The 14,104-nt window shown below is 37.4% G+C and overlaps 1 protein-coding gene across 4 annotated transcripts in view; it reads left to right on the top strand.

Moving 5' to 3' along the window:
- Positions 1-14,104, top strand: part of TXNL1 (thioredoxin like 1) — a 44,098-nt gene that overhangs the window by 7,489 nt on the left and 22,505 nt on the right. For all 4 annotated transcript variants that reach the window (XM_019986653.2, XM_019986654.2, XM_070779111.1 and 1 more), the window contains exons 2-3: positions 2,998-3,094; positions 4,971-5,144. In XM_019986653.2, the coding sequence (XP_019842212.1) occupies positions 2,998-3,094; positions 4,971-5,144 (271 nt within the window). The remainder of the gene's footprint in view (positions 1-2,997; positions 3,095-4,970; positions 5,145-14,104) is intronic.

Genomic DNA, 14,104 nt, shown 5'->3' with positions numbered 1-14,104 from the left:
ATTGTGGTCATTTAAAGTTGGCAGATAATGACCAAGTGACCCTTCAAAAAGGATCTACCAGTGTGTACTCCTATCCATAATGTTTAAGACTGATTAAAAGCCAGTAGTATTTTGCTAACCTAAAGATAGATTTCATCAACTGTAAATGTTTGTTCCTTTAAAATTTAGTCTCAGGGCCTAAAATTGTTAGATCCAAAAATTTATTTTCAGAAGCATCAAGTTTAGTATTTAAGAAATTAATAGTTATTTTCTTATTGCTGTGAGTCTTAAAGATGGCAGAAGATGAAAATGCTGATTAAAATATTAAGAATGGAAAGAGAATCACAACTTGAGTTTGAACATTTGTGAATTTGAACATCTTGTGCTTTAGAATCTGCTTTTCCTTGTGTTCCTGTCTGTTAAAGCCAAGATTTTTCTTAATTTTAATTTTTTGGAACTTTTATTGAAATATACATAGTACACAAGGATAAATGTACAGTTCAGAGAATTTTCACAAACTGAATACACACGCATGTTTGTTTAGCTTCTGGACAAATGGAACATTACTAACCTCTCAAAATATCTCTCATGCCCTATCCTGTCACTAACAAAAGTGACTTGTTTTGATTTATAATACCATTGATTTATTTTACCTGTATTTGAACTGTACATAAGTGGAATCAGTGTCAGACTTTATTTTCTTGGGCTCCAAAATCACTGCAGATGGTGACTGCAGTCACGAATTTAAAAGACGCTTACTCCTTGGAAGGAGTTAGGACCAACCTAGACAGCATATTCAAAAGCAGATATTACTTTCCAACAAAGGTCCGTCTAGTCAAGGCTATGGTTTTTCAGTGGTCATGTACGGATGTGAGAGTTGGACTGTGAAGAAAGCTGAGTGCCGAAGAATTGATGCTTTTGAACTGTGGTGTTGGAGAGGACTCTTGAGAATCCTTTGGACTGCAAGGAGATCCAACCAGTCCATTCTGAAGGAGATCAGTCCTGGGTGTTCACTGGAAGGACTGACGCGCCAAAGCTGAAACTCCAATACTTTGGCTACCTCATGCGACGAGTTGACTCATTGGAAAAGACTCTGATGCTGGGAGGGATTGGGGGCAGGAGGAGAAGGGGACAACAGAGGATGAGATGGCTGGATGGCATCACTGACTCAATGGACGTGAGTCTGGGTGAACTCTGGGAGTTGGTGATGGACAGGGAGGCCTGGCGTGCTGCAATTTATGGGGTCGCAAAGAGTTGGACACGACTGAGCGACTGAACTGAACTAAACTAAGTGGAATAATAGACTATACTTATTTTCTCAGTGTTATTTGTGAGGTTCATTTATGTTTTGGCATGAGGTTTTACATCAGTCATTTTCATTGTTATATAGTATTCCAGTGCGTGATTAACTACAGTTAGTTTACTCATTCTGTTCTTGAGAGGAACTTGGGTGGTATCCAGTTTTTGGCCATTAGAAATGTTACTTCTACCAATGTTTTTTCATATGCCCTAAAGGCACACATGCAGATGTTTCTGTTTTGTATACCCTGGACGTGGTCATTGGTAGGCATAAATCTTACTTTAACAGGTAACTTCAGTTTCCTTTCTTACCCGATAAAGTGCTTATACCCATTTGCACTGTCACTAACAGGTCATTTGCTCCCAGTTCTTGACAGTGCTTCCTTCTTTGTTGTTTTAGCTGTCTTAGTGGGAGTAGCTTTAATTTGCACATCCTTTGTTTCCTTAGTGACTGAGGAAGTCTTTTTCTATTTACTCACTTGCTTTTTTTTTTTGCTATTGCTAAGTCACTTCAGTCGTGTCTGACTCTGTGTGACCCCATAGACGGTAGCCCCCCAGGCTTCCCCGTCCCTGGGATTCTCCAGGTAAGAGTACTGGAGTGGGGTGCCATTGCCTTCTCCTACTGACTGCTTGGATAACCTCATTTGTCCTATTCAAGAGAACTCTTTTTTTCTTTTGGATAACAGTCTTATTGATTTGTAAGTGCTTTTTTACATATTAGAGGTATAAGTCATATGTTTGATATGTTTTACACATTTTTTTTTTTTTTACCAATGTGTGGTTTGTCTTTTCACCCTTTGTTATCTTGATGAACAAAAGGTCTTAAGCGTAATATTTTCCAGCTTATCAAGTATATCCCCAAATATCAGTTCTTCCCTTTTCTCTTTAGTGCTTTCAGTGTTTTAAGAAATAAATTTTTGCTTACTCAAGGTTTTCAAAGTATTCTCTGTATTTTTTTACCCTAAAACCGTAGTTTTACCTTTCATTTTAGATCTATAATCCATCTGGAATTGATTTTTGTGTACATTGTGAGTTAGGAGTCATTTTTTACCCCCAGGGGGGTATCCATTTTGACTCAGCAATGTGTATTGAAAAGACTGTCTTTTCTCCACTGTACTACTGTGTCAGCTTTTTCAAAAGTTAGGTTACTGTGTATGGGATGGGTCTACCTTTGAACGTTTTTTTAAAATTGGTGAGTTTGTTTATCCTTTATCCTCTTAACTTATAAAGCTTCTTGGTAGTTTTTAATATCTGGTAATGGAATTCCTTCAGCTTTGAACCCCAGACTGCCTGGGCTATCCTTGATATTTCCCTATAAATTTTAGAATTTAGAGTTGTTAATTTCTCAAAAACCTGTTAGAATTTTACATTGACTTTAAATATCAAATTGAGGAGACTTGACATCTTGACAGTATTGAGTTTTCCAATTCATACGTGTAGTATATTCCTATATTTATTTAGCCTTTAATTTCTTTCAGTGAGAAGAAAGCTGGAATATAACACTATTAGACTTAAAGACAATATAAATCTGTAGTCATTAAGGTAGTGTGATACTATTGTAAGCATTTGTCTAAATAATATAGTGGAAGGAAAAAGTCTAAAGACAATTTGATCAGAACTTTTTAAGTTTATGTTTTAATTGACGAAATCTTTAGAGTGTAAATTTGTATAGTCTTTGGTGTTATCTTACTTACAAAGTATCTCTTATGTTTTTCACAGGTGTGGGCCGTGTTTAAGGATTGCCCCAGCATTCAGTTCTATGAGTAATAAGTATCCACAGGCAGTTTTCTTGGAAGTAGATGTACATCAGTGTCAGGTAAGGCAAGAGGGCCCTTTTAAAATTTTTTGAAAATTTACAAATTGGCTTGAAATTCACATTAATATCATCCTTTATCTATCTCTTTATGTACTAAGTACTTGTTTATTTGGAGGTAGGATGATATCTGTCTTGCAGTGGTGAATGCAAGTGTTGTTACGGCTGTATTAGTTAAGAAAAGTAGTCTGATATTAACTGCTTCTGAGTTTGTTTATATTCATATTTTTTTGATATAAAACTAATAGTATGTTGTTAAACTTAGTAGGTCACTTGGCTGTTCTATTTTACATTTCTTTATTTTTTTGCAAATCTGGAATTATATCTTATCTTATACTGTTGACACATTGTTTGGTTAAAAACCCATGGGAGAGAATTCTTGGTTAGAGTTTGATTTGAATTGATCATTGTATGACCTTAGCTCCAAAGCTGCATACTCAGCAGAAAGTTTAAAACATTGATTGCTGCTGATTGAGCCACAGGTCGGTAGATTGCCCTGGCTACTTAGTTGGCATGGCGGTGTGACAGCTCTATGTTGACGTGTGTGTAGTATGAAAGAGTGGTTATGCCAGAAAAGTTTTTGAAGGCTTCTTGCAACACAGAAGACTACAAAAGTGTAATCTTGACTGAGAATCCTGACTCTGTAGTTTTTTTTTTTTTTTTCCATTGAGGCTTTTGCCTTTGCATTTCTGGGTTGAAAAAACAAAAATCTTAAATGTTACATAGGTAAGCAGTTTGGGGATTTGGTGCAAATTCTGTTCCATGTTCATTGTTTAGTACTCTGGTCACATGCTGCTGGACAGTAGCTCTGGCCTTAATATCAGTATTCTGCGTCTCTAATCTGGAAGTGCTGTCTTCTGAAGCTGTGTCGTCCTGTATGGTAGCCACATGTAGTTAGTTGAAATGAGCACTTGAAATATGGCAAGTCCAAATAGAGTTGTGCTGTGAGTGTAATGTAGGATTTTGAAGGCTTAATATGAACCAAAAAAATGTAAAATATGTCATTAACTTTTATATCGACTATATGTTAAAGTGCATATTTGGATTTACAAGACAGGTTGCTAAAATGAATTTCACTTGTTTCTCTTCTTTGTTTGTGGATTCTAGAAAACTTTAAATTTCATGCACAGCTCACATTTGTGTATTTCTTTTGGATGGCACTGTCAGTCTTCTTTTTTTCCCACTTATGAGGCTTAGAGAAGACGTCTTTGTAAACTTTATGCCTTTTTTTTTTTTTAAATAGTCATACCTCTTCCTCGCATTAGAATATGCAAGAGGACATATTTATTTCACTTGTTTTCTGTACACTTCTCATGAAGAACTTAAACCATGAATCAGTGGTTAACTGATTTTCATTTGGTGGCTAGTCTTATATATCATAGAGTTGGAGCAGAATTTGAAAAGATACCAGTTGCAGTGTTTTTGATGGGAGACCAGAAATCATTTCTTAAAGAGTAAAACTAGGTGAGGATGTTTCATGGACAGATGTGCTGCTGTTTTTTCACATGTGTACTTTTTATGTTGACAAATCTCAATACCCTTCTCGGTTTCTCCATTTGAGAAATAGTCTGTGCTTATGAGAGAAGTATCTGGTTTTGTTAAGTGCAGTTTCTGTACTGGAAACTGATTGTTCTACTGAATGAATGAATGAAGCCTTTAACACTAAAACATGAAAATACGGGGCTATTCTTCAGTGTGGACATGTGGGTAATATAGTTGTGACCTTTCAGAATAGGCTTGCTCTTTCTTAAGTAACAGTTAGGAGTAAGTTATTTTACATGTTTTTAGTTCATGTTTGTGATATTTAACTTCCATACAGATGCAGAGTGAATATTCCGAGTAGTTTAATTTGTAATGCTGTCTAACTTGACAATTCTAGGGAACAGCTGCCACCAACAATATATCAGCAACACCTACATTTCTGTTTTTTCGAAACAAAGTGAGAATTGATCAGTATCAAGGAGCCGATGCTGTGGGACTAGAGGAAAAAATCAAGCAGCACTTAGAGAACGACCCTGGGAGCAACGAGGACACCGATATTCCGAAAGGCTATGTATGTGATCTTAGAAGTGAAATGATGTCACTTGCGTCTGTCATTATTTGGTTGAAATGAAATTTACTCTTTTCATGTTTTATCTTTCGCTAGTTAAGAATACTTTTCAGTAAGAACTTTAAAAATGAATTCAGTAGCTGACTATTGGGTTTTGTCTGTGTAATATGTATTATAACCTTACTTGTATGTGTGCTAAGTCACTTCAGTCGTGTCCAACTCTTTGTGACCCTATGGACCGTAGCCCACCAGGCTTCTCTGTCCTTGGGATTCTCCAGGCAAGAGTACTGGAGTGAGTTGCCGTTCCCTTCTCCAGGGGAATCTTCCTGACCCAGGGATCGAACCCCCGTCTCTTGCATTAACAGGCAGGTTCTTTACTACTAGCGCCACCTGGAAAGCCCATTATACCCTTAAGTCCCCATCATAAACTTTATCCAAAATTTCTTCTCCTAATTTTTTTTCAAAATTTTTTCTCTCTTTTTGTTTAATACTTATTTTTATTTATTCGGCTGCACCAGGTCTCAGTTGCAGCTCACAGGATCTTTAGTTGTGGCTAGTGGGATCTAGTTCCCTGACCAGGGAATGAACCTGGGCCCTCTGCATTGGGAGCGTGGAGTCTTAGCCACTGGGCCACCAGGGAAGTCCATCTTCTAATTTTATTTGCCACCTGTTTTTAATCTGCTTTCTGAACTATTTTAATCGCCACTTTTAAACATTTGATTTTTACTATTTTTCCCCCAAAAGTGAAGAAGTTTGCATTGGAAAATTTTTTCACTTTTTGACAACTATGTAAAATGACACATAAATTTTATGTGTGACTGTTAACATACTGAACTTCCTTTCTACCAGTTTTTAAAGTTTTCTCTCTTTTTAAATATACCCCCTATTTTCTGGCACTCTTATTTAAAAATCCTAGTTACTGATTTTATTTTGGAACCAAATGTGACTTTAGTATTGCATATATTTTAAAAATTTTAAGAATTATTTTAAATAATAGCTTGATGACGTAAGAATTCCAAAGTTTTTGAAACTTTGGAATTATATATATTCATATATAACATGAATAGTTATAATTTGTATCTATCGTATGAGAGCTATTTGAGAAGGAAAGTAAAATTCAAAAGTAGCTACTTCATGGTGACTGACTGACTTATGCAAATTAGTAAATCCTGCATAGCAAAAGATATGTATGTATATATATTTTTTTAAATTTTGCTTGTTATAAAGTAAATGTATTGGCAGATTAAAAATGAATTTTTAAAAGGTAAGTGTTACCTCAAATTAAAGCTGCTATATGAAAGCATGTACACCAAGTGCAATAAAACAGAGCTGTCACAGGGCTGCCAGTCTTTCTGTAAGGCTCCTAAATTCATGTTGAATAAGGAGACTTTGTAGGTAGGTAAATAGGAGCAGTTCTTTTTATATGTGTGAGTGGCAGGGTTATGTCCTCAAAAAAGTTAAGGAATTTTAATAACGAATATTTATTTAAACTAGAACTATGATATAGTAATTTGAAATGGTAATATTCAATTAGAAAGTATGAGCATGTGTAAGTCAGGGTTGTGACACCTTTAGGAAAATTTTAGAAATCATTTGACTTGTAAACTGTTGTGTTTACCTCTTTGTATTTTTTCCTTTATTACTAAGGATTTTTGCATGAAGAAGTCTTATGGGCACAACAGTCTGGGTGCTTAACTGTAGGAATGCTCTGTTCTTTATATCAGCTGAGTGTGATATCAGGGTTTGGGTTTTGGTTGGAAATAAGCAGGAAAAAATAAAGTTTTAATAAGTAAATTTAGTTTTCATCTAGATGTTATTATACACTGAAAAACTGAAAAAAACAGTTTCATTTTTTTCCATCAGGTGTCAAGACTGCAAAAGTTTTGAACTGTAGATCTTGCAGGGTTATTCAATGTTTAAAACTGGTAGTCTGTTCTCGGAACGTTATTGTTTTTACAACATAAATGGAAATTGAATGAAAACCTGTGTCTTAAAGTAGATTTAAATAGAAGCATTGCAAAAATCTATGCACAATTTTAAAATAATATTGGGTTCCTTAGACTAAAGACTTTTTGTCATTAGGTTTTAACACTGAAAGGCTATATAACTACTGATTTCACACATCCTACAGTTTTGAAACTCCTGATTTGACTGGAGCCAGAGTTAAAGAAATAGGTATGTCTTCTAGGGAGAGTTGAAATATTGCAAAAGATGTAGAACATGATACTCAAAAGTTAAGAATCAAAAAGATTCTTTTAAGAAGGCAGTTGCTGCTGCTGCTAAGTCTCTTCAGTCATGTCCGACTCTGTGCAGCCCCATAGACGGCAGCCCACGAGGCTCCTCCGTTTCTGGGATTCTCAAGGCAAGAACACTGGAGTGCGTTGACATTTCTTTCTCCAAGAAGGCAGTATTTTTGTAAAAATAATGACTTTTGGTTTTTAATATGTTTACTGAATTGGAAAAATGTTAAACATTTCTATTTTTTTCTTTCCCATATTTGCTAAGTGTACCTTGTATGGCTTCAAATAGCATGAGGGGGCTAGCTGTATCAAGTCTCCCTCTTCAGAAGTTTGCTTGCTGGGCATTCTAGAATCAAATGCGTAGTTGCGTGTGTTTTGTTTAAGTCTTAAGGCTCATTAGTGTATTTCAGTATTCCAACATCCTAACTATAGGTTTTGGTCTTCAAATTTGTCACATTCATCAAAATAAATAGAACATGAATGCCCCTAATTTACGTAGTAGGTAGGATAGATATTTCTTTAACCAAAAACTTGAAGCATGAAGAGCTTTTTTGTAACTCCTGTCTGTCTCCTGTTGGATTCCATCCCTTCCTCCCCTAAAGTAATAGATGAAATATAGTCAAACGAAAAAAGTTGACTGTGTACTACAGACATGCATACCATTCACTTATGCTCATCAGTTGTGAATGTTTTGCTGTTTTTGTTCTATCTCAGTATGTATGTATTTGCTTTGGTTTTTGCGGCATCATTTGCAAAATAAGTTATAAACATCATGATGGTTCATGTGTAAATATTTCAGCACGTAGTTCCTAAGAATAAGGACATTCTCTGGTATAACCATGATGCCATTATCACTTCTAAGAAATTTAACATTGATTCACTTATCCCTGCTGCTGCTGCTGCTGCTGCTGCTAAGTCGCTTCAGTCCTGTCCAACTCTGTGCGACCCTGTAGACGGAAGCCCACAAGGCTCCCCTGTCCCTGGGATTCTCCAGGCAAGAACACTGGAGTGGGGTGCCATAATGTACAGCTTACATTAAAATTTCCTTAATTGTCTCTGAAATGTACTTCATAGCTTTTTTCCCCAGTTCAGTTCAGTTCAGTTGCTCAGTCGTGTCCGACTCCGCGACCCCATGAATCACAGCACGCCAGGCCTCCCTGTCCATCAGCAACTCCTGGAGTTCACCCAAACTCATGTGCATCGAGTCAGTGATGCCATCCAGCCATCTCATCCTCTGTCGCCCCCTTCTCCTCCTGCCCCCAATCCCTCCCAGCATCAGAGTCTTTTCCAATGAGTCAACTCTTCGCGTGAGGTGGCCAAAGTATTGGAGTTTCAGCTTTAGCATCAGTCCTTCCAGTGAACACCCAGGACTGATCTCCTTTAGGATGGACTGGTTGGGTCTCCTTGCAGTCCAAGGGATTCTCAAGAGTCCTCTCCAACACCACAGTTCAAAAGCATCAATTCTTCGGCACTCAGCTTTCTTCACAGTCCAACTCTCACATCCGTACATGACCACTGAAAAACCATAGCCTTGACTAGACGGACCTTTGTTGGAAAGTAATACCTGCTTTTGAATATGCTGTCTAGGTTGGTCCTAACTTTCCTTCCAAGGAGTAAGCGTCTTTTAATTTCATGACTGCAGTCACCATCTACAGTGATTTTGGAAGGGTCATGCATTGCTTTTGTCAGTCTCTTTAGTGTTCTTTAGTCTAGAAACTTCTCTATACCTTTTTTTCTTTCATGACTGCCTTTTTGAAAAGTTTAAAACAGCACCAGTCTACCGCAATAGCTGCTAGACACATGTGGCATTTTTTATGTGACTAGGGCATCTGAGGCACTGAATTTTCCATTTTACCTATTTTTAATTAATTTTGAATTGACACATGTGGCTAATGGCTGTCTCATTGTACAGTGCAGGTCTGGACCATCTGTCTTACGCACTGTCCCACAATCTGGATTTATGAGATTATTTTCTCATGATTCTTTCCTCATTATTGGCAAGTTGATGCATAAGTAGTAATATTTATTTCCAGTAACATGTTTCCAGAATATGTAAATTTGCAATTATGTCAAATATATAATATTATGCCAGTTTGTCCCAGATAGTGTTGACTAACAGAGCACTTAATGCAACTGTTCAGCTACACTACTTATTTTGTGTGTCCCAAGATAAATTAAAAAACAATTTAAATAATTTATTTAGTTTATTTTCATCATTAAAGTATTGGAAGTATGACTGCAATGTTGCCTTCAAGCTTGAGGTCTTGATCCTACATACAGTATGAAGAGGCATCATGGTAGGATGGTAGACATTTAAATGTTTGTAAGATTTTGTCACATTTTCAAGACATGTTTATGGAGTTCAGAATAATATAGAAGTAGAACTTGGCTCTGTAATGCTCCTTTTCTTCCTACCTCTCTTTTTGAATTAGTTACAATATGTTACCCTGACTAATATATTTAACATCTAATGCAGTATAACATTTATATAATAGAATATTTTGGCTTTGTAAGCATTTAGGCTAGTCTGTGGATAGTTAAGGGTCTATTCTAATGACTTTTTACCATATTCATAATTATTTGACCTGTAAAAATTTGTTTCTTTAGTCTTTCAGAACTGTATACACATGTATTAGTATATATATTAGTATTATTAATGAAGACTGATAGAACATGCAGCTGATACTTGGTAAACTTTATTACTTGGTAAACTTTAAAGCAGTTCTTGTTTAGTCAAAGAAATGGATACTTTTCTAGAAAAATGGTTTATCAAAATCAATTCCTCTAGAAGCAGAACTCCTAAATAGATCAGTCACCACTGAGGAAATAGAGAAAATAGTAACAGAGCCCTTCCATAAATACCAGGATGACTTCACAGGGAAATTCTAGCAAATCTCTATGAAGATCAGGTAGTCTAGTGTTACTGCAATTACTTAAGACCATATCAAAAGAGAAAACTTCCAAATTTATTTTTGAAGTATGACATTGATCCCAGAATCTGACAGAGTTTGTACAAAAAAAAAAGTTACCAACCAGTTCCAGTTAGGAATATTGGTGTAAAAATCTTGTATAAAATATTAGTAAACAAAATCCAGCAATCTAGAGGAGAAAATTTATGATCTACTAATATGCAGGAAAAGCATTTAAGAATTTTTTGTTTATTTATATTTGGCTGTACTGGGTCTTTGCTGCTGCACTGGCTTGTCGCTAGCTACATTGGGCAGGGGCTACTCTAGTTGTGCTGTATGGGCTCTCACTGTGGTGGCTTCTCTGTTGAGGTCCTTTACTGGACTGGAACCTGGTGGTCCGGAGTCGACGATAAGAAAGTAAAAGAGAGAAAGAGGCTGATATTCCCTGGTTTACGCAGAAAACCAGTAAAGTCCTTGACACAGGGCTTGTGTTGCTCACGAAGGCACCAGGAGCCCTCTCGAGGGGGTGAAGGCACAGTGCGCCCTCTCGAGAGGGTCTTAGAAGCCCAGGCAGGAGAGTGAGCACGACGGGATTCTACGCTCCAGAGAATTAGCTGTGTGGAAAGAAAGAGAGAGAAAGAAAGACAGACACGGGGACCCAAGCTCTGATGGAGCAAAGATGTTTTATTCAACATAGCGTGGGTATATATACTGTCTTCAAGGTACCTTGAAGGTATACCTTCAAGGTAGCTATTTTCAGCAAAGATAAAGATCAAAAGTCCAGACTTACAAATTATCAAGGAAATATGAGGCAATCCATATCAAAGAGAGAGGGTTGTAAATAATCATTTTTAGCTTATGGTTCATAAAAAGGAAGAGGGTGGGAAATAGTTACTTACCACCGTATGGGAAAACTAACAAAGGAAATGCATGCATTCCTCAGCCCAGGAGCGGTTTGCCACCCCTCTTAATTCCTATTAATAAGGAACAGAGGATTCATGACAGATCCAAAACAGCACACAGGAAGCTCCTGTTAAATGCTTCCTGACAATTCCCCCGATTTTATTGTATTTGTAAAAAAGGTCCTGACCAATTGAGTTTGTTTAGTATTAACCAACTTTATAGAAAGTCAATGATAAATAACAAATATAATTACCAAGACAATCACCAAATTTACAGTTCAGACCCAGTGCTGTGGGTAATACTTTGAAACCATCCTAGTGGGTCTAGTCCAGATAATTGATCAACTAGTTGTTCAGCTAAAGTTTCCAAATTAGTGGAAGAGGTCAGACGTTTATAAAAGGTTTCAAAGATTTCCTTTTGCAATAATTGTACATTCAGAGAGGCATTATCATGTATGTTTTGTAAATGAAATTTGATTTGTTCGCAGTTGTAGGCACTATGATTGAAATGAACAGGAGTAACACACACACACACACACAAAATTGTGGAGAAAGAAATGGCAACCCACTCCAGTGTTCTTGCCTGGACAATCGCCTGGACGGAGAAGTCTGGTAGGCTGCAGTCCATGGGGTCGCACAGAGTCGGACACGACTGAAGCGACTTAGCAGCAGCAGCAGCAGCAACACAAAATTGAGTAGAATTCCAATCACATTTTAGTATCACTTGTTTTTGCAAATCTATTAATTGATCTCCGACCCATTTGATGGCTGTTTTTAGTTCCTGTATTTCCTCTTGAATACCCTCATCTACCTGAGCCTGAGTAGCCCACATATTATGAGCATCTTCAGTCCAGTTTTGGATAAAATTATGTGTTTGAATCGTGGTATGTAAAGCAGCGCCGGCGACGGCAGCAGTGGTGCAAATAGCTGTTAACCCCACAATGCCAAGAATCAGCCATCCAACGAATCGTTTAGATTGTTGGAGCAGTTTAGTAAGTACTCTGGAAGCAAGTCCAGCCCTGGGACCATCTTCCCAGGGTCGTTGGAGATTTATTGATAACCACACATTTCGTTGAGATCGAAGAATCAAAAGGGAATCATTTCTTAAAGAGATAGAGGAGTTAAGACAAGTATATAGTTTGCAATTAATACAAGTTACAGAACGTAAAGTCTTATTAAATTGTAAATTTCCTATGGCTATAACAAAAGGAAGTGGGACACAAGCCTATATAAAATATGACTGATTATAGTGAAAGAAATAGTTACTATGACTACGACTTGTCCCTGTGAAATGTCTGGTCCAAGTCCCAAGTTCTTCAGTGCAATAAGTTTCCAAATGTCCCATTGTTCAGGCCCACTCTGTTTATCGAGGATGATCCTAGGATGAGGTGGGGCTAATCCACCATCAAGCCACCCAAGAAGTCCTTTGTCATGGTAATGCTCCATTGTAGTGTCATTAATGTTCCATGCCACTTGAGTAGCATAGTCACACACACAGCTGAGCAGTTAGATAACCACATACCACGGGGTCCCCAATCAACAATTGGATGATTTAGCCACAAACATTAATTTTCCTGTTTTGGCTTGACATTTGTCCCAACGAACAGGAGTATGTGTAAAGTTGTTATAAGTAAACACTTTGCATAATGTTCTTTGTTCTTTCCCTAACTCTTTCCCACAAGTCTCAGTAGTATAAACATGGTTCACAGACAAAGAAAGGGCAGTAAATAATCCAAACAACATCCAAAAATCCTTTTTGGGAGGCAGGGCGAAAGCCCAAGTTTGTTGACTAACATTTATGCATAATTCTGCTAGGCCCATGCACAAAGGAAGCACTTCATAACCTAGAGAAATATTAAGTAGTTTTCTTTCTTCTTCAGGGTGTGAGGGCCCTATAATGCTCCAGGGAGAAGGCATATGAATAGAGTCATTAGTTGAAACGATTGGTCCTCTCTCTGTCCTTTCGACTACCTGTAGTAGAGGGGCATTGGGTATGTAAGCCCAGTAAGTATGATTAGTTAAAGCTCGAACAGGGGAGGCACAGGTCAAGAGACTGAGCATTGCCAGGAGAGTATATTCAGGACTCCGAGGCATTCCCTGTTGAGAGACCAAATTTTCAGCTCCATTAGTAAGGGTTTTTATTCGTCCCCAATTGGGGAGATCGGAAGGTTGATGCCTCCAAGGGCGGCGCTTCCTGGAGATCTTTAGAGCCGCCATGGCCCGTATTGGAATTTCTTCCTCCTGGGGTCCTTGTTGTCCCATCTCCATTTTGAAGGCCAGGGGCCCCCCTTGGGTTGAATCTTCCGAAGAAGAAGCCATGTGAGTTCGTTGGATCCATCAGGGGAAATACAAGCATACCCCTTTCCCTGTAAGATTAGCTTCCCAGATTTCTGTTGTTACATTAACCCATCTTGGTACCAAATAGGCAGAGGAAGAGAAGTGTCCTTCAGTTCTTCAAAATGCCTTTCTGCTCTTGTTAAGATATCTCCCTGTGGTAAGTTTAAAAAATTTAAAACAAATAAAGCTGTATTAATAATAGTTAGAGGTTTAGGAAATATGTTGGGATCTAGTAAAGTCTGCTTTATATAAGGAAGACAGTAGTGTTCCTGTGTATTCCCCCTTTTTTAATTTTTTTATTTGCAACTTTAGTGTGTGATGTACACGTTTGACTATGCCTTGTGCCTGTGGATTATAAGAAATACCTGTAATATGTTTAATAGAAAAAGATTGTAAAAATTGTTTAAAGTGCCTAGAAGTATAGGCAGGGCCATTGTCTGTTTTTATAGAACTAGGAGTTCTCATTACAGCAAAACAAGCTAATAAGTGAGTTATAACATATTGTATAGCCTCACCACGAAGAGGTGTGGCCCAAATAAAAGAATTAGTGTAGATACAGACATGTAAGAAAGAAA

This window comes from Bos indicus, chromosome 24 (genome assembly GCF_029378745.1).
Source record: "Bos indicus isolate NIAB-ARS_2022 breed Sahiwal x Tharparkar chromosome 24, NIAB-ARS_B.indTharparkar_mat_pri_1.0, whole genome shotgun sequence".
NCBI classification, from domain to species: domain Eukaryota; kingdom Metazoa; phylum Chordata; class Mammalia; order Artiodactyla; family Bovidae; genus Bos; species Bos indicus.
This window is presented reverse-complemented; position numbering and strand designations above follow the sequence as displayed.